General features: G+C 36.9%; 1 protein-coding gene across 4 annotated transcripts in view; it reads right to left on the bottom strand.

Annotated features, from left to right (window-relative positions):
* rapgef4a (Rap guanine nucleotide exchange factor 4a) overlaps window positions 1-21,402 on the bottom strand; it is a 100,398-nt gene extending 78,996 nt beyond the window's left edge. For 2 of the 4 annotated variants that reach the window (XR_012358234.1, XM_055215523.2), the window contains exons 1-4: window positions 21,196-21,402; window positions 9,733-9,875; window positions 9,562-9,650; window positions 8,271-8,417 (exon numbers count right to left, since the gene is read on the bottom strand). Coding sequence is in view for 3 of the 4 variants with exons in the window: in XM_055215523.2 (XP_055071498.2) it covers window positions 8,271-8,417; window positions 9,562-9,650; window positions 9,733-9,875; window positions 21,196-21,275 (459 nt within the window). In the remaining variant the exon portion in view is untranslated. The remainder of the gene's footprint in view (window positions 1-8,270; window positions 8,418-9,561; window positions 9,651-9,732; window positions 9,876-21,195) is intronic. The other 2 variants (XM_073854856.1, XM_073854857.1) reach the window with 1 other exon arrangement.
* Between the last annotated feature and the right edge of the window lie 1,999 nt (window positions 21,403-23,401).

Genomic DNA, 23,401 nt, shown 5'->3' with positions numbered 1-23,401 from the left:
ATGCCCGTCTCCCCTGGAGTTCTAGTCAAGAGTGCCGCTTATCAGCCAATCAAAAAAAAGAAAAAAGGCTACACAATCAGAAAATAGCACTGTTGTATCTGGGTAAGATTTAACGCAACAACCAATAAAAAGCCTCGTTATATTTTCATTATTCATTTTGTCACATTAAACATCTCTCTCCAAATAGGCTTAATAATTTATAAGCAACTGCTTTGCAACCAAATTAAGCTTTAGCTTCCCTAAAACTAGGGAACTGTTGTTGACTTCAAGATCTTTTAAATAATAAATTTTACACTTGGTTTCTATTGTTATTTTCGATTTCAGCATTTGCTTATTTACAGGGAACCTTTTTTTTAACACTGAGGGCTGGTGGTCTACGAAATTTTCGGGTATATTTTTTTGGTCCCACTCCACCCCTGCCTTTAACATCACTGATGAGAGGTTGCTCACTGTGCACCTCCAATTGAAAGCTACAGGACACAGCAAACATCTCTTCTCATTTCTTTTAACTACATGATCTCTACTCCTCAAAGTTTGCTGCCATTTTCTTCCATTAATCAATACAATGTATTTGTTGTATGGCTTGTTAAATGTGTTAATGGCTGATCAACCCTTAAAGGGATACTTCACCGATTTAGCATTCAGCTTTGTATCTGTAGAAACCCGGCAGTATTACTGAATGACCATGTTTCCCTCCATCATTTCCCCCTGAGAGGAGAGATATCTGCATTTTGGTTCTGCAAAAAAGTCCTCCGATGATGCAAAAATCGTCATATTACATCATCGGAGGACTTTTTTGCAGAACCAAAATGCAGATATCTCTCCTCTCAGGGGGAAATGATGGAGGGAAACATGGTCATTCAGTAATACTGCCGGGTTTCTACAGATACAAAGCTGAATGCTAAATCGGTGAAGTATCCCTTTAATATTATTAACCATGTAGGAAGCAGTTTAAAATCACAAAGTCCTGCCATAAACGTTGTCAGTGTCAGGTGGTCCGTTCGAATGATCAAACAAACAGAGCCGTGTTTGTATGTAGACTGTTTAGACATCTTCAACAAATTTAGCATCAATTTCCAAAGCTCTCTCACACTGATCTGTATTATTGTGTTATAATGTTTACAATGTTTCAAAAGAAGAAGTGGCAGGTCAGTACAAAGAAATTACTCTTTAATGTCCCCACACCCAAATTCACCAGTAATTGTGTTAGATCTGATCAATCTAAAGTAAATACAAATAACTCCTCAATATCCAGTGAACGACACACAGTTTGTGAAGAGCAGATGGGTTTTATTGAGATGCAGGAGCTCTTTGCCATGACCGGGATGTGTTTGTGTCAGATTAAAGGCCAGCTGTCCCTCTGTAAAGACACAGAGACTCGCACAGCTTCAAAAGAGACTCGACCGTCATTCAGACAAACATCACAATTACCCAGCGTAGGACTACAGGCTTTGAAATAGAAATGAGTTACTACCTACAGGTGCTGCTGGTTTTTGCCAAACCTCTCCTTTATATACAAATATTGCGCTTCCCTGAAATGCCAGTAATCATTTGAAATAGAAACACTCAAGATTATTTATAACATCATTATACCATTCATTCACGATCATTAAATATTATAAATTAGAAAATGCATTTGGAAATATTGGCCAACATAAGCCAGTTCTTTTAGTATCAGCCTGAACAATATAGATATAAATGTAGTTGTTTTAGCCAGTAATCCAACATGATCTCACGGAAAGACGTGTTATAGTCACGCAAAATTTGATTAATTTATTCATGTCCATGGCACAAAATTCAGCTTTTTTGTGCCTATAGTTTCTCGTGTCTGTTGCACGACTTTCTTTTTGTGTCATTTTATGTATTGTTTTTTTTTCTTTTTATCTCCCTATTTTTAAATCATTGTGGCGTGGGGGTTGATTTGGGGTCTGGGGTAGGATGTACTTTTATGTATTGGTTTCTACATGTTTTTCTTACGCTTTTTAAACTATTCTCACCTGGGTTTAAGGTTAGAGTTGGGGTTTGGGTTAGGATGTCTAAAAATGTAACAAAAAGTGATTCTAACCCCAAACCAAGTGACAATGGTAAAAAAATTGGAAAAAACAATAAAATGACATGAAAAAGAAAGTCTTGCCACGGACACAAAAAACTATTTATGAAAATTTGTGCGAATGTCACGAAAAAGACCTTGGTGCTCAAGGCATGAAAAAAGCTGAATTTCGTGCCATGGACACGAATAAATTAATCAAATTTTGCGTGACTATAACACAACTTTTTGTGAGATCAGTCTGCAGTAATCATAACTAACTAGACGTTATACACAAACAAGAGTAGATCAGGATCAGCTAAAATGAATACAGTTAAATCTGTAAAATGTGCAGGAGATTAGTTGCCTGTGATCAGAATCATTCATCAACATCAGAGAGCTGTGTAATAAGTAAATAACTATTGACTGGTTATATTGGTAATAATGTGGAAGATTACAAACAGACAGAGTCTGGACTCCTCTGCACATATACTGTACTGTAACTTTCTATGTATTATAATCACTTCTGCACAATCCCTCATGCCCTACAACACTTATATAACAACATGCCCTTATAAGACATCCAACAGATGGGTGAGTTTTGGTGCTAAATGCCTCTGGCAAAAGAGGAACGTGTGTGTGTGTGTGTGTGTGTGTGTGTGTGTGTGTGTGTGTGTGTGTGTTGTTATACTTGCTGTGTGTAACCTGACATGGGTGGGATGGGAACATGGTCATGGGAACCTGCCCATTCCCAAAAAAAACCTAAACACAGTGTCTCTGTCTTTTCCTGTTAGTCAGCTCTGTGGGCAGCCCACCCAATGACCTGATATTAAAATAACAAATGAATAAACAAACACACCTCTCATTCCCAGCAGACATGTGAAAAATGTCTACAATTATAGAGAAAAAAAGTGAAAATAAGTTGACTCTGGTCACAAAACTATTTTAAAGTAAGTATAGAAAATTCAGACACAGTATTTTTCTCATTTGAAATCCATGTGGATGTAACTGGTTTTGAGAAACTATGAATAAAAAAATCCTATCTGATCGGTGAATCGTTTAGGAGCTTTACCCAAATAAGTATTTTTTACTATAGTTTGGGACTAAATAATGGTTTGAAGTTACTGATACATTTATATTGTCCATGAATTATAGAAAAATGTTTTTCATGTATCAAAAACTTGCCTGACAGTGTTAAATATTAGACCTGTTTAGAAACTACACAAACTTTCATTTGAGTACTGACTATGGGGAAAAAAGTCTACAGAATCTAAACCCAAGAAATTTTCTTAAAATGCAACAAGATTCTTCAATGAACGTTACTGTATAGTGACACTTAATCTGAATAATCATTCTGTGTAAGATGTACAGCACATTCATTTAAACCCCACTGCCCCCTGCTGGACACATGTGAGAAAGCAGTTCAAATACATCTCTTAACATTTTCAGGGGGCTGCAGCCTGCAGCTAAAACTACGCAAAAGTTACATCAAAAATTTCAACTTTGAACTTTTTAAAAGTATAGACACAGACTCCTACATCTTCTGAGACTCCTGGTCTCAACACTGACTGGTTTATGAACATACAGAACCACAGAGGCCTGCAAGCGGCCACACAGAGGAGCCCTTACGCAGTTATTACATTTGCCTTTCTAGAGTTTGTCTAAAGCCCGGGATACACTGCACGATTATTGGCTGTCCCAGACGAAAGATTGCCATTGTGAAAACAATTTCTGTGATCGTGGCTCTTCATCGGTGGTCCTATGTCGTACAATGAGAGAGGTTCAAAGACGCCGTTTTCACCGGTCTTCACCCAAAGATAGCCTACGATAGTTTTCTGAAAGTGTCAGAAATTCAGCATGATCACCGCACAGTGTGTTTGGTGCTACGACCTGCGCGCCGGTATTTGTTTACCACGAGCGCATGCTGGTGACGTTGCGCAACGTGTGACGCTGCCGCCAAAGCTTCCGTGTCATCATCGTACAGTCTACATGCCTCTCGTATCCGAGTTTAAACGATACATGTCGCACAGTGTGATAAGGTAGTGCTTTCATAGGAGGGCAAAAATCGTGCAGTGTTTTCCGGGCTTAAAGTAAGTCACCATTTATCCTGTGATCCTGTAATAGAGCTCCATTCTGAAATGTAAATATTCGATTGTTGTAACCTAATCCAGAAATTCATGAAAACATCTCAGCTGAGCACAGAGACCACAAAAATATGCAAGGGATCAATATTTTGTAGTCAAGCAAAAGGATTGGCACTATATTCTACAAATGCCTGACTTTTCCTGGATTGGATATTACAAATATTTCCATAACTGTGTAAAACATCAACACCACTACTTTACAACATCTGCAAACTTTCATGCATGAGGTAAGTTTGTAGAGGTTTTCAAAGTTTGTGGAGGGACTCGTCAGATTTCAGGTATTCAACTACACTCTTATGAAAAATGGTTCTTCAAAGGTTCTGAAATGATGGTAAAGGTTCTATATAGAACCATAGCTTACTGAAGAACCCTTTTTTGCTGAAATGGTTCTTTGTCTTGGCAAAAGGGTTCTTTTTCCCTCCTTTTTTGATTTTAAATTTAGTCAGTTATTTTCAAGCTGCCTCTTGATTATTTTCACCTGTAAAAGCCCTGAATCATCAGTCCTGCTGAACTACCTGCAGACTAACATCACAAACAGGTAAGAGAGGAAGATAATCATCATTTACTGTTAAAAACATTTTGAAAATTGAAGTTTTGTGTGTTCTTATTGTAATTTATTTATTTTATAACAATTAAACTTTATACTGTAAGCTTCATTCCCTTTAAAGCAGGTAAGCTTCATATTGTTTTAAATGATAGGAGACTCTGCTTTAACAATGACTTAGGATAATGATTTGTTAAAGTGTTCAAAAGCATATACATGTATATTTTACATTAAGTTTATTAAACTAATTATGAAAAGAATATGGTACAGCATATGTTTAGGTTTTTTTTATTGATATTTCAGAGTTTTTATATTTGATGTAATCTTGCTGGGAGTGAAGGCAGTGCGTATGATCGCTTGATATGAGAGACACATACTGTATTTAAAGGTGATGTATGCATGTTACTTTCAATGCTGACATTAAAATAATAGTTATTTACTGTTTAAACATTTTGTAAATTTAAGTTTTGTGTGTTCTTATTGTACTTTATATCGTTTATAACAGGTCAACTTTATACGTAAAATTCATTCCATTTATAACAGGTAAGCTTCATATTGTTTTAAATGATATATTTAGGGGACTCTATACTTTAACAATGACTTAGGATAATGATTTGTTAAAGTGTTATAAAGCATATACATGTGTACATTAAGTTTATTAAACTAATTATCAGAAGTATGTGGTACAACATGTGTTTAGTTTTTTTATTGATATTTCAGAGTTTTCATATGTGAGGTAATCATCTTGCTGGGAGTGAAGGCAGTGTGTTCTGTTCAATAGTGACCCAGCCCTGGGTTAAAAGCAATCCAGGATTTTTTTGAGTGTGCGAGAGACACATTCTATTTTTAAAGGTGATGTATGCATGTTACTTTCAATCCTGGCATTAAAATAATAATATTTACTGTTTAAACATTTAGTAAATTGAGGTTTTGTGTGTTTTTGATGTACTTTATTTCTTTTATAACAGGTCAACATACTGTAAGCTTTATTCCCTTTAAAGCAGGTAATCTTCATATTGTTTTAAATGATATATTTAGAGGACTCTGCTTTAACAATGACTTAGGATAATGATTTGTTATAGTGTTTGTTATCAAGCATATACATGTATATTTTACATTAAGTTTATTAAACTAATTATGAAAAGAATGTGGTACAACATGTGTTTAGTTTTTTTTTTATTGATATTTCAGAGTTTTCATATGTGAGGTAATCTTACTGGGAGTGAAGGCAGTGCATATGACCACTTGATATGAAAGACACATCCTGTTTTTAAAGGTGATGTATGCATGTTACTTTCAATGCTGGCATTAAAATAATAGTTATTTACTGTTCAAACATTTTGGAGATTGTGTGTGTGTGATCTTGTGGCACATTTACTTGTGATAACAGAATTATTTTTGTCTATCTGTTTTAGGTGGATTGTGAGTGAAGCTCTGCAGATTCGCCATTGGCTTGATAACAGGTTTATGTGAATTGAGTGAATTCAATTTATAAATAAATCTTTCACCAAGCATTCACCTATTTACTGACAAAACAGGTATCTTGAGCAGAGTCATATTAAAACTTCTGTCAAATCATGTTTTACATACAGTATGTAAGAAAACTCCAGGCTAATATTAACTTGTTTTGTCTCCATGTCTTATCCTTTCTCCCATCTCCAACAGATCCAAATCTTGTTCAGCCTGATGCTCAACCTTGTATGATGATGACCACAGCCAGGTGATGGAGATCTGTGTTATTCACAGCCTGCATCTCAAGATCAACATGACAATAGCAGACCATTTCTTATCTTACTCTTATCTGACTAAATGTTCAGCATCATCTGAATGTAATGTCAATAATATGTTAATATTCAGGATTTATTATCATTTGCATGTTTTGATGTTGCATATCATGATTTTATTGATTTCATGTAATTGTTGTCTATTTAAAATTATTTTAATTGCCAAATTTTATTGTTACTTTATTTAATATTGAAGCTGTTATTTAACATCCATATCTTATTTGAGTAGTGATTTGTTATATTTGCATAATAATTCATATATTTATTCTGATTGTGATTTTAATGCAAATATTTATTATTGTATGACACCTCATGTAATGAAAAAATGAAAATAAAAGTATGTTCTGATGTCTTGCTGTTCTGTTTTTAAACTGATAAACCTTATAAAGTGCTATAAATAAGAAAAAACAAATAAAAAATAATCCTTCTGACTGCTGATAAATGAAAGGGTTCTTTATAGCACCACTGAGGTTCTATTTAGCACTTTTTCAAGGCAAGGTTCTATATAGAATAGTGATGCTCCGATCGATCGGCCGCCCATCGTAATCGGCCGATAACGACATTAAATGACGCGATCCGCACTCGCTAAATTTGCCGATCTCATGAGCCGATTTTTCTGTTTACTTTTGTCATCATAGCGTTCCTGATACGGCTGTAATAAGAGACCATTTTACACAGTGCCAGCATTTTGTAACCTATTGCTCATGTGTGACGTGCAGATTTGGATTTCCTCTCTGCCTTTAACAGAGATATGCGTATTTTCTATGAGGACGCGCGATGCGTCTTCACATCCCTATCAAACAGCGTATACAACACATATCTATCGCGGACAATTGCATCCTCGTGCCTAAAGTTTATTACTTGCATTCGTTTTAAAGTTTTAAAGGTTTAAACATCTATTTTCCTCACAGCTGCTCTTGTTTGCGGACTATGAGGACGCGCTCTGGTCCTCAGCGCAATGCGTCTTCACATCAGCGTATACAACACATATCTATCGCGGACAATTGCATCCTCATGCCGCAAGTTTATTACTTGCATTCATTTTAAAGTTTTGAAGGTTTAAACTTCCATTTTCCTCACAGCTGCTCTTGTTTGCGGACACCCGCCGCACGCATACACAGCAGCCTGTCATCAGTGCACGTGAAGAGAACGATCTCTCCCACGTCTTAAAGCTACAGTATCCTAATTCATCTCTCAATAAAATTACTCTCTGCTCATCAGTGAAGAACTGTTGTACTTCATACGAATGCGTGTTTATTTAATTCATACAGTTAAAACTGTGAAGTGTTTTATTTTAATCACTTTTAACAGACATAAACCTTTTTAAAGGCATATAACATTTCTCTTTGCAAGAAGAAATATTTGTTGTGCTTATTTATTTGATTGTCTTATTAAAACAATAATACACCTAATTTATAGTTAATTTCATTTCTACAAATGGTGCAAACTCTGCTAGATTATAGATAAAAGATTCCCATTCCACTGCCATTCTGTGATCGGCACTGATCGGCGATCGGCAGATCATGATTTTGGTGATCGGTAATCGGTGATCGGCCCCAAAAATGCTGATCGGAGCATCTCTAATATAGAACCATCTAAAAAAGGGTTCTATATAGTACCAGAAAGGGTGCTGCTATTGTTACAAGCTGAAGAACCCTTATTTGGTACTATATAGAACCATTTTTCTTAAGAGTGTAACAAATACATAAAATATGTACACAATTTTTATAGTGCAAATGTGAAATTTGTGTGTTTTCAGAGGACTGGCGTACCTCCCACAGGGTCCTAAACTCCCTCTGCTCGATCCGCAAAAGTTCACTAAACTCTCGGGTGACGATGGTGGCGTGTCGCGGCGTGTTGTCCAGAATGGACTCCCCAAAAGCTGTGCCGATGCCCAGTGTACAGATGGTGACGGCATCCTTAACAGGAGAAAGAGCTCAAGTTAGAGGCAGAGGATGAGAGGAGGGGTGGAGGTCACATTTAGAAACAAACCATCTGAGATTTTATTCCAAATAACAAGCAGTTATTATTCATCACACACACACACATACAGGGAGAATGAGAGAGACGGCCGCTCTCCAGAGATCTTTATAGCTCTGTTAGGAGAGTTGCTCTAGATTTCTATAATAAGCACATGCACTCAATAGAGACGTGAACACTTGAACTGTGTCTTTCATATTCAGTTTTACTGGGAATGTGGAACTGAATATTTCTAGTTTAAAATATGATTTCATATAACCGTACAAGATTGCATGAAGACACAAACAACTAAAGGGCATCATACTAAACAAATGTCAAGTATATTAAACAATGCCTGAATAAAAAAAATGCACTTTATTGCTCATTTTAAGATGGTCCAAAGGCTGTCCTTTAAATTGATCAAATGCTCTAGGTTTGATATTAGAGGTGTTAGTGAGACCAGCAGGGGGTGCTCATCCTATGGTCTGTGTACGTCCTAATAGTGATGGGGACACTACAGGTGCTGGTCATATAATTAAAATATCATCAAAAAGTTGATTTATTTCACTAATTCCATTCAAAAAGTGAAACTTGTATATTATATTCATTCAAATATTTCAGATGTTTATTATAACTGACAACTAAGGAAAATTCCAAATTCAGTATCTCAGAAAATTACACCTGACACCTGGTGCCACAGTTGTAAACAATGTTAACGACTTTCAGCACATTTATTCACAACTCTGGGTTAAAGAGGTCGCATTTTTTGAGTACGAAAATACTTGACAATCGGCACCCCTGTTTTAGAGAAACAATGGACACAAAGTAAACTTTAAAAAAAAAAACATCTGAATAAGCTGATGGAGAGTATCAGGTTTACTTGGAAATCTCATCCTGGTATGTCTGATTAGAGAAACCATTTTCAGTTTTTTCTTAATTTCCTTTTTTTCATCCCACAGGATATATTCATCAAACACAGACATACAATATACAATTTCAAACCACTACACCCAGATGTTGCGTGTGTGGTTTCCCATCCTGTCAAAGAGACGTGTGATAAGACAAAAGTCTATGCCATAAAAAACACAGAGTATAATAACGTGCCTGATAGTTTGCCGTTTCAGAGACTTTGACATCCAGAGATCCAGACAGGACAGCATACCAGTTAGTGCCAATATCACCCTGTCTGTATACTAAAACACATACACAGGAAACTGTAATAAAAATCAGAAGTATTAAGTTAACAAATGTTTTTTGTGTGTTTGTTAAACTTACACGTGATACCTTTCTCCAGACATTCATAAAAGCCACACAGACAGATCTGCTGAAGAAGAGCAGGGTGAAACTTCTCAAAGGCCTTCACACTTTTTAGACGAGCTAAAATAATGTCCACATCTTCCCCTGAGCGCTCCTCTGGTCTGTACAACACATGTATAAAACACACACATAAATAAATCAGTCAATATGAAATGGAAATCACAACTTATTTGACTAACATTACTTTTTGTGTTCCAATTAAGTCCTTTGATTTTTCATCTTTCATTTTGGTGATTAAATCCTTTGTAATTGCTTCACATGGGTCCATATCATAATAAAAAAATTCTACCCTTACTTAGTGTGACATATTTTCAAACTATACAGAATAATTGCTTTATTGCAATAATAGACATTAAGTATTGTGTTTACTGTATTACCACAGTATGCCCTTAATTTAAATGTATTTCTAGTGCTTTTTACAATTTTGCATTGTATGAAAGCATCTTTCCAAGCAAATAATACAGAGCCGTATGAATATATGATAGAGTACAAAATACACTTTCAGTACATTTGCCATACTATCCACAAAAACAATCAGGTTGTTATATTCATAGTAGGTATGGGATGATAAATGCTGATATCCATTAATAATACCTGGGTGATATCGATTCTGAATCGCACGGCCAATATTATTCACAGCTATTTCATGTACTTATCGATCTTAAATCACTGTTAGTTTGACTCGTTATAACATGCACTTGAAAAAGTCAACATATTCTTTATTATCATGAAAATACCTGAAAAGGTTTAAAGAACACCAATGCAAATATATACATAAGCCATTTCCTGGAGATGCGTGTGTAAATTCTTCTTCTTCTGCGGCCCATATTGAGTTTCTGCACGAGAGCGCCCTCTGGCTTTGGGATGTAGCAGCATTTCACCGTAATTCATTGAGAAGCATAGCAAGCATCATTGGCCGATTAAGCGGTCCATCCCTAACTGTGCGTTTACACCAGACGCGGAAGAGGTGGCAAGCGTTTACATATTAAGTCAATGCAAAAATGCGAATAGGTATCCTGCAGCGAGGTGCGCGCGAATGGCACTGAACGTGCAGATGGTGCAGAACATGCGGAAGGCGTAGCACGGATGGCGCGTTCCGTGCGTAGTGAGCGTTGGCACGAGAAACACACGAGTTGAAAAATCTGAACTTGGCCTGATATTCGTGCCACGTTAACCAATCAGGAGCTTGCTCTAGTAGTGACGTGATTACAGAAAATGAGCGGAGGCAGAAGAAGCCCCTCCCATGATGCAAATGTCCGTGTGAATGTCTCGAATTACTAGGATTTCATGTGCGTGAATGAAGCGAGTAAATGCAAAATATTCAAGTGTGCAATTATGACCATTGAAAGCCAAAGTTGTTGTAAAGGACCTACTCAAGTTCTGTACTACTTTTGGATTGCCAAAAGTGATTCAGAGTGACAAAGGGTTGAATTTCACCCCCCGAATTTTCAAGCAAGCTTTAGATCCTCTTGGTATTCCCCACCAAATGTCCAGCGCATATCACCTTCAGTCTCAAGGAACACTTGAACTGTTCCACCAAACCCTTAAAACCATGTTACATCGGTACTGTTTAGAAACTGTAAAAGACTGGGTTGAAAGCTTCTGTTTCTGATGTTTGCTGTTAGGGAGTCTGTGCAAGAATCCCTTGGCTTTAGCCCTGCTTAGCTTGTATTTGGCTACACAGTGCATGGCCAGCTTAAACTGTTAAGTGAACAGTTGTTAAGTAAAAAATCCTGTCCCTGTTGTTCAGAGTCACTTTTATTTGTGAAAAACTGTGGCAAGCTCAGAGGCTTGCTAGACTTTATCTGTCTCATACACAGAGTAAGATGAAGAGTCATTTTGACAAAAACTCAAAAGAGAGTTTTGTCTAGGTGACACTGTCCTAGTTCTTCTCCCAACTCCTGGTACCTGGCAAAGTTTTCTGGTTCATATCTGAGACCAATTATTTTATTGCTACTTCTTCCAGGTGTGTCATGTAAACAGGCTTAAGGCCTAAGTATGCAGAGGTAACACTGAGGACAAGACTGATGACAAGAGTGATGTCCCATTAATTATCTCTTCGTTCACTGCAACTCCTCCTTGGAGGATAAGTTTGCTGGGCAAAGATGCTCCAATGTCTTCTATTTGTTTAAAGAATTCAGCCATATTGCGAAGATAAAGAGACGTCTAAAGATGTGGTCAATTTGTTGAGTTCTTTCCTACCGAGTAGAACTCATGTGTGTTTAGGACATTGATGTTGGTGATGCTGTCCCTATAAAACAACATCCTTACAGGGTGAATTTTTCCAAGTGTATGATAATGCAAACAGAGGTGGAGTATTTGCTATAACATTGACTTGCTGTACCCAGTCAGAGTTCTTGGAGTTCCACCTGTTTACTTTTTTCCATAGCCTGATTCTACCCTCCGGTTTTGAACAGAATATCCAAAAGTTGACAAAAACCTCACTCTTTCCCCCTTCCCAGAATGGAGAACTGTGTAAACAGAGGTGAGTTAGCTAAATGTGTTACCAAATAAGATCTACTAAAGGGTTATTGGCAAGTGCCTCCCACCCCACGTGCCTCTGAGATCAGATCACTGCATTTGCAATGTACAGTCTTAGCCTTTGGCATGCACAATGCGCCTGCTACATTTCAACATATGATGCATACTGTAAGATACTGCGTGTGAAGTGTACCTAGATGATATTGTGGTGTAATCAAATAACTGGTCAGATCATATGAAAACTTGATCAGAAGTATTCAAACGCCTGATGCTTCCCTGACACTAAATCTAGCGTGAGTTTGCAAAAGGTGTTGTTACCAGGTAGGCCAGGGTTGTAAAGTCTGTCTTTTCTAAAAAGGTCTCTAAGACCCTGCATAACTATAGTGTAATTGATAAAAAACTTTTCCATTACCGTTGGCACTTCAGCACTTTGATGTTTATTTGGAAATTAGCTCTAATCCTGTGATTGTGTATACTGACCACAATCCTTTAGTGTTCCTTACCTGTATGTCTGGTTCTAACCTGCAATTGCTACGGTCGTATCTTACTGTCCTGGAGTAAAACCTGGACAGTTACAACAAAAAAAGGAAAACAGAGTATACTTTTAAGAGTATAAGGTGGTGGTGTTCACACTGTATTCTTTATGCTTTGTGACTGGTAACACTGTATAATGACTACAAGCTCCTGGTTTGTATTTTTAATGGTGGGGTGTTACGTCCCAGAGACGTATTATAATTCCAGAACTATGTTTAACTATGTGTGGGTGTGTTTGTGTGTTACTTTTGTTTTCTTTTGCTCTCTCTCTTTCTCTCTCTCTCTTTCTCTCTCTCTCTTTCTGCTCGTTAGCGGCCCATCAATCCAATGCACCTGATGCTCTTAAAAAAGAGCATGCGCACTATAAGAGAGGAGAAGAAGCTGTCTTCGACAGAGGTTCACTTCTCCCCTGAATGAGATTAGTCAGTGGTTTCCTTTTGGTGTAACTTTATGGTAGCCTTTTTAAGCTGTGTGCTTGTGTTAACTAGTGAAAGACTCGTATTTGTTCACTTCTCTGTGTGTGGGTATTAAAAGGTAAATGTGCAGGTAAATATTTAATTCTTATTTAACTTACCAATTAATCTACTAGTACTAGCTAATTTGGGAACCGTAGGTGGACGGTCCCAGTTTTTTATGCCATGTCCTTGTTTGTGGTAAGTAAGGGATTTGAGGAACGCTTATGTTGTTTATTTTCTACAATTTACCTGATTAGGTCATTAAATTAGTAGTTCTCCAAAAATAGTAAGTTGACTTTTTGTTTGCTGTTTTGGCTAGACCCTCCCATGAAGTTTCAATGCTCCGACTAATCTAATAAATGTATCAACATTGATACAACATATGCTACGTCTCTGCACTGGGGAGGAACATAACAAATATACTCGCATAACTTCACCTAACTGCATAATGACATTAATAAACATATACTGTAAAAATAATATTACCAAAAAAAACCAGCATAATTAAAGAAATAAACTCTGAGGTAATTGCGCCAAACGCACAGTCCGAATAAGCTCAATAACAGTTAAACAGTTAAAAACATTATATTTACTCTCATAACGAAGTCTATAAATGTCAGTAATTATATTTCAAGGAACTCTATTCTTACACTTATTAAAAAATGCAGATATTATTACAAATATTGATGTTTAACCTACTCCTGTTTACTAAGCACGTCCGTCTCCCCTCTATCTGGCATGTTATAGCGCTGATTGACAGGCATGCTAAGTCCTTCAAAAAGATAATATTTTGATAAGTTACTCCCTTGGGGAAATTAACCATGATTTTATTATAGAAAAACATGTTTTTTGGCAGATTGATTACCAATTGCTATAGTTGTACTATTAATACCATGGTTATGGCTATTGTGGTGAGACCATAGTACATTTGTGATTACTGTTGTTTTACTACATTAAAGGAGTCACGATTTCATGTTTTCCTCTGTTTTTAGAGTGTTAAATGATGTCTGTGCACATAAAAGATCTGACTGTAAAGTTGCAAAAATTAAAGTTTCAAATCCAAAAATATCTTCTTTCTAAAAGTGAAGCCTCATCCACGCCTACCTAACACAACTCGTTCAATACGCCCATGCAGTTAGACCTTATACTGGTTTGAACATTTGAATAACACCACCCTAATGTATACGCAAAGATAGAGGGTGATCACGCTGTTGTATTGTTGCTGCCGCCTTGTCGTGGAGACGCTGTGTTTTCCCCTGCGAAAGGCAAACAACTTTGTTTGTCCTTCCGATTGAGTAAACATTAAGAAACCAGTGGTTAGATTTTATTTACAACACTGTGTGCTGCACGTTTTACGAAAGGACTACTTTCTAAACACGGGGGAGTTACAAAGGCTGGATTTCTATGCGTTTCTACGATCACAAATGCAGACATGGTTTTGTATATTCAAGAATTACTATCAGAATACAATCCACCACGTAAACTGCGATCACAAAATTCTGGTCTCTTAGTTATCCCTAAAATATCAAAAGGGTCTAAAGGTGGAAGATCCTTTTCCTACTTAGCCCCTAAGCCAGGGGTCTCAAACTCAAACTGGCTTGGGGCCATTTCTGAGACTGACATTTCATCAGAGGGCCGCAGAGCTATTTTAACGTTCAAAAAAGTACAATATTTCTTTAAAATAGTTTTTAATGTATAATAATACTTGAAAATATATAAACAGTGTTTAAGTAAGTAAGTAAATATTTTTTTTACCTTATTAGGCTTTGCATTATTAACTAAGGCCTATTAAAACTAACAAATTTAATTCCTATACATTTATAAACTATTATAAAAAATGTACCAACAGTAAGTGTTTCTGTTTTTATTTATTTTTGACTGTTTTCAGTCATAGTATTGACTTTATTATGTTCCTTTTTGTTATTCCACCGTTTTAATGAATTTGCTATTATATTTAGAAAAATATTATTAAGTGAAAGTGATCCTAAAACATTTGGATGGGTAGTCAATGTTACATAAGCTAGTTGGACAGTAAAAATTAATAATACTGCTCTTTGTATAAGCAAGCAAGATAATAATGTATTATACTTCATATATATTTAATATAGAAGTGTACATACTTGTATCCTCTGTAATTTCTTCTCATCTTTCCTCTTTTCCTAACCTGGGCACTTTGATGGGTCATTTTCTCATCCGTAGTTTAATATTAAACTGTTGCACTACATCTCCCACTGCGGTGTCTCCATTAGAAGCAGTGACTTGATGTGAACTACGGTAATAACCCCACAGCAGCTCTTCTCTGAGTAACAGAGTATCCACCCGGAAGTAACAAATCTTCTCTGGACAAACACTACAAAGTCGCGAACTGATCGCCTTGTGACAATGATATGATTGACGCGAGAGGAATTAAAATCCGATCACGCATTCCGTTACCCTCGCCATCACGGAGCGCGCGCTCGTGGCTGCGTAGCAACGGGTGACGCGACCCCACGCTGCGCAACCTCCGCTCCCAAGCAAGCACTTTGAAAAGTAAACATACTTTAAGAAACGCCTCGACTCGTTTTAACTCGCGTTGTTGGACGGGACATGTGACCGGACCCTTAAACGTTTAAATAAAAAAAACGAATTTAAATAAAAATCTTTCTGCGGGCCAGATTACGTTATATTGTTGAAGGGTGACGCGGGCCGCAGAGAGGGGGAGGGCGGGCCGCAAATGGCCCGCGGGCCGGGAGTTTGAGACCACTGCCTTAAGCTCTGGAATGATTTACCAAATAATGGTCGAGAATTAGACACAGTCGATCAATTTAAATCTAAACTTAAGACATTCTTCTTTAACAAAGCATTCACATAAAATGTCCAGTAAATGTACTTACTTATCCTGCAATAGTTATTTTGACTAGAACAAAGCACTCACATACCTCATATGGGTAATATGCTATTTCCGCAATAGTTAGCCTGTCTGGAATTGAGCGAATTTTAAACCACAATACTGTATGACACTTGCATTACATGCGAACGGCCCCTACGCTAATAGAACTCTGTTTTTCTCTCCCTGTCTCGTCCTCGACCCTGAGGACAATGAGAGCCAGTTCCTTTTGCTGTGAAGGTCATCACACCACTGATCTACTGATGCCCAGCCGATGCCTGTCCAACGACCACTGGCTAAACCAGTTTAATCCACTAACCCGCTTCCTATCCCTACCGTGTTTATATATATATATATATAAATTTCTCCCAAGGGTTTTTTGTCCTTCTAGGAGTTTTTCCCACTGGGTTTTCTCCTAGGGGTTTTTTTCGTCCCTGGGAAAGTCAGCCAACTTTGGCTTAACTGTATACATTACATTATTACTACGCTCGCTTGTACGGTTTATCCTTAGCCGCAATATTCAACTTCTTATATTATCTTTTGATTTTCTGTGTTCTCCCCTACATTTACTCATGTAAAGCTGCTTTGCAACAATTAACAATTGTGAAAAGCGCTATATAAATAAAATTGAATTGAATTGAATTGAATTCTTTTAGTATCCTTACCTTACTAATCTGTTATGTTCTGCTCACATCGTGCTGGTAAAGTTGATCGATCAGCTTAGTCATCTGTGTTTTTTGGGTCAGATTCAGGCTCGTATTGATAAGGTAGTCAATAAGATAGTATATTCTGGCTTTCACTATTGCTTTGGGATCTCATCCTTTAAAAAATGGTAAGGAGCATCACATTTTCGTTTACGTAATTCGGCCAATCACAACGCATTGGATAGCTGGCCAATCGGTTCACAACCGTTTACACCGCGCTTTCTCACAACAATGAGCTTTGTAAAAAACAACCTGTTACAGATGGGCGGGACTTAGAGGTGATACAAAAATGTACGGTATGTGGAAAGTAATGTGTTTTTTTAAACATAAACCATGCAAACACATTGTATTACACTAAATACACAAAGTAATTTTAAACTTTTCATTTGTTTTCATCAATGTTAGTTTAATTAAAGGTGCATTGTGTAACTTTTAAAAGGATAAAATCTGGTTATGTATATTATCAGTGGTGTATCAAGACCTTACACAATGAACTGTTAGGTTTTTATTACCTTACAATGAGCCATTTTTATCTACAGTACATCCTTCTTAGAGTTACACAATGCACCTTTAACTGACACTAAAACACATGTATTACAGTTGTGATTGTTGCTGATTCTGTTTCTAAGATTAAATGTTTGTTTGAAAAATCATCTTGCTTGATCCAGGTGTCACATGTCCAATGTGAGCAGGTGTGTTTAACAGGGACTAAAAATCCATTTACTCCACAAACAGTTCAACACCTAACACTAAATCACACTGTCAATGTGACCAACACATTTTACACTGATCTCAGAACAGATCTTCCAGATCCCTCCAGTGCAGCTAAAACACTGACTTTACCTACACTGACCTCCAATCAGCCCAATATTCAGATAAGAGTTGTCTTTAATGGATTCAAACTAATATAGGGATTTGTTCATGTTGTTTTTGTGTATGTCTGTCATTGACGTCCTCCCAAAGACAAACACACAGAAGTCTAACAGCTTATAGATTACATATTAAACTTACATACATTTATGTGTCTTCATCCTCTTTTTCTTAAGCTTTTATATATACAACACTACTGAACTAACCACTCAACTACTTTCAGTTTCAATAGTGACAGTTCATTTATTCAAACAGTATAACTAACTCAAACAGTGATCAATGCTTGTTTGCTTGTTCGAGTTGAGCGGTGGAAATTAAATACAGCTCAATTTACTGTAAGACAGACATCTGGACATTTGCCGTTGTGCGTCAACATCCCTCTATCAAAACAACGTCAGGGGAAAGAGGGAGATAAAGACGCAGGGAACAGAGAGAAATCAGTGCTGGGACATTTACTCTTTAAAACAGACCTATGGCCATCTGCTTTAGATGTGTAAATATTGATCTACATTGAGATGGATCCATTCATTGCAGAGAAGAGCGGGACAGAGCCCATTAGAGTGTGCCATAAATCCATTAAGACACAATTCTCTGCCAAGTTAGATAAAGAGACTATAATGTCAGGAAACCGCTTGATAATGTTACAGATATTCTAGTTTTAGCCAATATATCATGAGTGAGCTGTGTCCATAAAGCAACATAACAGCCCTAAGGATCAATCCTTGGTTTGCAACTTTTAATTCGTATTGTAAAGAGATGATAGTTTACACAAAAATCGATCTCTTGCCGTTTTCTGTCTTCATAAAACACAAAAAAGATGATTTTTGTCAACATTGTCTGTCAAGCAATAAAATGGGGGGACACCATTGTGAGGATTTCTTTTATCAAAGCATCTGCAGCATGCACGTATTTTGACATGATGCGTGATGCACATAAGTTTACATGATGCGCTGAAAACTAATTTTGACATGTTGAGCCACACACATGATGGGCTAAATACATGTTGTGAAAAGCTTCGCATCGTGAACACTGTAAAAAGTAATACCTAGATCTAACTTATAAAAAGTGAGGCAAGTGACTGCATGGGAAGTTTTAGGTTGAGTCAACTTTCAACCTTTTTTAAGTATATTGAACACACTAACATTACTTAAAATGAATGCAATAAAAGTTGAGTTGAGTTAACTAATTGTGCTAGTATTACTCAGTTAGATAAATCTTCTTTTCTTGGTACAGGTAGCGTATTTATGGTTAGTTGTTGTTTTTTATGCCGTCAGATGAGGGCTAGAAACGTTTATTCAAACAACACACCCACTAAGTTTCGTTTTGGGCAGCTGTAAAGCGCGACATACTTCAGTATGCAGTCTATGCACAAGCACCAGTCTTCTGAACAATGGTATCTACAAAACTCAAAGAAGAAACAGAAACACTTCCAAATATCGAAGATAAATGAACATTAAACACTAACAAGTCTTTCTTTTTAGTTAAAAACAAAACAAAAAAAGTTTCAATTCAAATTTCACTCTCCAAATGCAGTCCCATGCAAAGCATGCTGGGAACTGCAAGTCCACTGCCTAGTTAGTTGTGTTTACTCAAATAATTCATGTAGTTTTAACACAAAATTAATAAGTTAATTTCTTTCTTACAAATTTAAATCGATTATAGATAATAAAATTAAGTTGAATTTACTCAATAATGTGCTCATTTAGAATTAATCAATTTATTCCAATTTTTATTTTATTTTAACTCATATTTTGATTAAAAAAACAAGAATAAATTTTTTTTAATACAGTTTACTCAATTAATTTTTTTAAAATCTACTAAGGCACAGAAACACTTTTTACAGTGAACCCCTTGAAAAAGAAGTCAACGGCCACCACCGGTTTTTGATAAAAACATCCGTCACTCTATATAGAGATATAGGTTTATTTGTGCATTTAATTCAAATATGGTGACGCAAATTCTGGCATTAATTACATTTAGAATGAAAGCCGAAGTTGCCCATTCCTGGGTTAGGGTATAATATGTGACCCTAAATGTGTTGCTAAGGACTTCATTTGGACAACTTTAAAGTCAATTTTCTCAATATTTTGGTTTTGTTTTGCATCCTCAGATTCCAGATTTTCAAATAGCTGTATCTAGGACAAATATTGTCCTATCCTAACAAACTGTACATCGATGAAAAGCTCATTTATTTATTTATTCCTTATGACTGGTGGTTTTGTGGTCCAGAGTCAGATATATGTTTCTGTAAGATGGAACAGTCCTGAAATCGTACTATTAACAGACTCAAAAAAACACCATGCAGTCTATTTAGACTAAGCCTTTAAATTTCATTGGTTCATTGGTTTCATTGGGACATGTAATTTATGATAACTAGTCATGAGATTCAAAATTATCGTCACGTCATGCTATTTGAATTTAGCTCTCAGATATACTTGTGTATATCCATCTATCCATTCACTTCAGAAGACATTTACTGCATTAGCTCATTGCACTTATTTGGATACCTTTGTTATGGATAAACTGTATGTGCTTTGACATTTTTGGACCTATTTATGCACATAAGTTGATAAACAGTTTTATTAAAAAAGTGTGAAGAAAAGAAGTCATATAGGTTTCACAAAGGATGTGATCCTAAATCAACATTTTTTGTTGGTCCTCCTGGATCACTGTTTTAATCAAAGAAACCCCAGCTTAACCTTAACTCAAACCCTAACCCTTTTTTACCCCTCAAAATAGTGTGAAATAATTGTTTTTTTAAAAGACCCTAACCCATTGCTAAATCTAACATACACCCTAATCCTAATCCTGCAATCTGATTATTAGAATAATCTGGTTAATAAAAATGTTGACCCAGGACCAACAACAGTGTTGATCCAGGATCACATCCTACTTGGTCAAATCACGTTCATCGATGGTATGAATGTGAGTAAATTAGGACAAAATGTTCATATTTGGGTGAATTATTCTTTATGATTAGTTGTGCCATAGTTCAGACCTGCACTCATGCCATTGATTGAGTCGATGTTGCTGTGTTATTTAAACTGTGTGATAAAGACTAAAACATTGATTCTAATCTGTTCCTTCAGTGATCTTTGCTACGGTATCAGTCTCTCTCTCTTCCTGAGTCTGCAGTAACAGAAGCACTGCAGCACTGGTGACCTCCTCCAGGTAACAAACATCCCCTACAGTCACAGACCCTACACCTGCATTTATTATGAACTCTCCTGATGTTAATGCGTGAATTAACGCATTGAATCAATCAATGTGTAGCCAATGAATAGCCTACCAGCACTGAGAATAAAATCCGCACCTGATTCTGCATCAAATCACTCACGTACTGACAACAAGCGCATTTCACAGTGTATGAGATTAATATAATACTCTGATCAGGGTTTAAGAATGTATATGTGCTTGGGACCAGAGGCTTTAAAGTGTGGAGGACTGCTGAAGGCGGAGCAGAACAAGCCGAAAGAAATATGAAGTTTGTTTAGGGTGAAAATGCTCGTACCTCTTATCCAGACACGCGATCCATTCGGCAGAAGCAGAAGAGCTGGAGCTGTGTGCTGCGACCATCTTCTGAGAGATCATGAGGTAAAATCACAATCCGCATTGTCTGAGACTGATCAGAAACAAATCGGACTTTACTGAAACCGAGTCTAAATGATTTCTAGCGCTGATGCTGCGCACGCCCAGTCTAAGTTTTACAGAGAGAGAGAGAGAGAGAGAGAGAGAGAGAGAGAGAGAGAGAGAGAGAGAGAGAGAGAGAGAGAGAGAGAGAGATGCACACTGAGCCTTGACTAGAAAGGGTTTTCACAGTGTTGTTGTTTTTTTTTGTCTAAAATATAAAATAGTATTGTATGCTACATAAAAAGCATTTTAAGTAGTGAAACGCCACGAAACACAAAACAATTAATTAAAGGTGCCGTGTGAAAACTGTATTTAAAGGACAAGTTCGGTGTTTTACACTTAAAGCCCTGTTTTCAGATTATTTATGATGAAATAGAACGGTTTTGACTGAAATTTCGACATATGCGGCTGCCCTCAGAATTTTCGGGTGTTTGTGTTTCCTCACACCTCTACAATGGGTTTAATGGTGCACTGGAACAATCCTTCCTAATATGCATTAAACTTTCGTTTACAAAGACGTGAACCCACCGAGTGGTCAGGGGCGCCCACCGACATGCTCACACAAAAACCGCTGCAAAATACGCACTCCAACAGGTTTTATCGTAGTTCTTGCCAACTCCATTGACTTGTATTAGATGTGCTGTGAGGTACGGTATTACTCCGCGCCGGGAACTTTGTTTGTATTCTTGCAATTGGCAATGGCGGATTAGCGCCACCAACTGGGCTGGAGTGTCTATTATTCAAGTACGGGTGTGAGGCGTTTGGAAAAATAGGTCCACAAGTTAACAACGAATGCTAAAACACCTGTTGGAAAGCATCTTTTGCAACGATTTTTGTGTGAGCATATCAGTGAACACCCCTGACCACTCGGTGAGTTTCACGTCTTTGTAAACGAAAGTTTAATGCATTTTAGGAAGGATTGTTCCAGTGCACCATTAAACCCATTGTAGAGGTGTGAGGTGAAACACAAACACCCGAAAATTCTCAGGGCAGCCGGATATGTCGAAATTTCAGTCAAAACCGTTCTATTTCACCATAAACAATCTGAAAACAATACCGACCTTATCCTTTAAGTATTGATAAATAATAAGAGTTCTGTCCAAGGTAATGACATATCGTGAGCCTCAAAAACAATTGTTTCCTCCTTTTTATGTAAACTTTGTGCATGCCAAAGACTGCTGGAAACAGAGCAATCTCAACATAACACCAACGGTGACGTTAGTCAAGATGTACACCCCAACATTAAATTACACATTAAATTAACTACAATGTTGTTACAATGCTAAAAACAAAGTTGTGACTACTGAGTTAGCACTATATGCTAGTTATATTATTCATGACACTTTCAAAAAAGGTAATAATACACCATTTCATTCTAAAGGCAAATTCTAGGGTTGTAAATGGACATGTAAAACAATATCTGAATCATCTTTGCACTTAATAAAGCCACATGCCTTATAGATATCAGAGAAAAACAATGTTGTGCTCATTTTTCCGTGGCATTCTCACGGATCTCCGCATTTTTCCGTGGCCCTGCTACGGACTGTCTTTTTCCGTGGCATTCTCACGGATTGGTTACTCAACTGCTTTTTCCTATTTTCAAACCATTTTCGCTTCGGTTTAGGGTTAGATTTGGTGTTTGCGTTTGTATGTCACTTTATATATTGGTTTAAACTATTTTTTCTGATTTATTCTTTTATATTTTCTAAACTTTAAACAATTGTTGCCTGGCGTTGGGGTTAGAGTTGGGTTTGGGTAGGGATGTCATTTCATGTAAATCTAACCCTAAACCGAAGCGAAAATGATAAGAAAATAGGACAAAACAGTTGAGTAACCAATCCGCGAGAACGCCACGGAAAAAGACAGTCCGCAGCAGGGCCACGGAAAAATGCGAGGATCCGCGAGAACGCCACGGAAAAATGAGCACAAAACTCCGTGACTACGCCACGGAAATTTGTGAGATCATGTTTGACAAAAATGAGATAGGTATCATGCTTTGCTCAAAATTAAAGGGCACCTATTATGCCCATTTTAACAAGATGTATTATAAGTCTCAGGTGTGCCCAGAATGTGTCTGTGAAGTTTTA

This window comes from Misgurnus anguillicaudatus, chromosome 17 (genome assembly GCF_027580225.2).
Source record: "Misgurnus anguillicaudatus chromosome 17, ASM2758022v2, whole genome shotgun sequence".
Taxonomy (NCBI): Eukaryota; Metazoa; Chordata; class Actinopteri; order Cypriniformes; family Cobitidae; genus Misgurnus; species Misgurnus anguillicaudatus.
The sequence above is the reverse complement of the archived record's forward strand: the minus strand, read 5'-3'. Positions and strand labels throughout refer to the sequence as shown.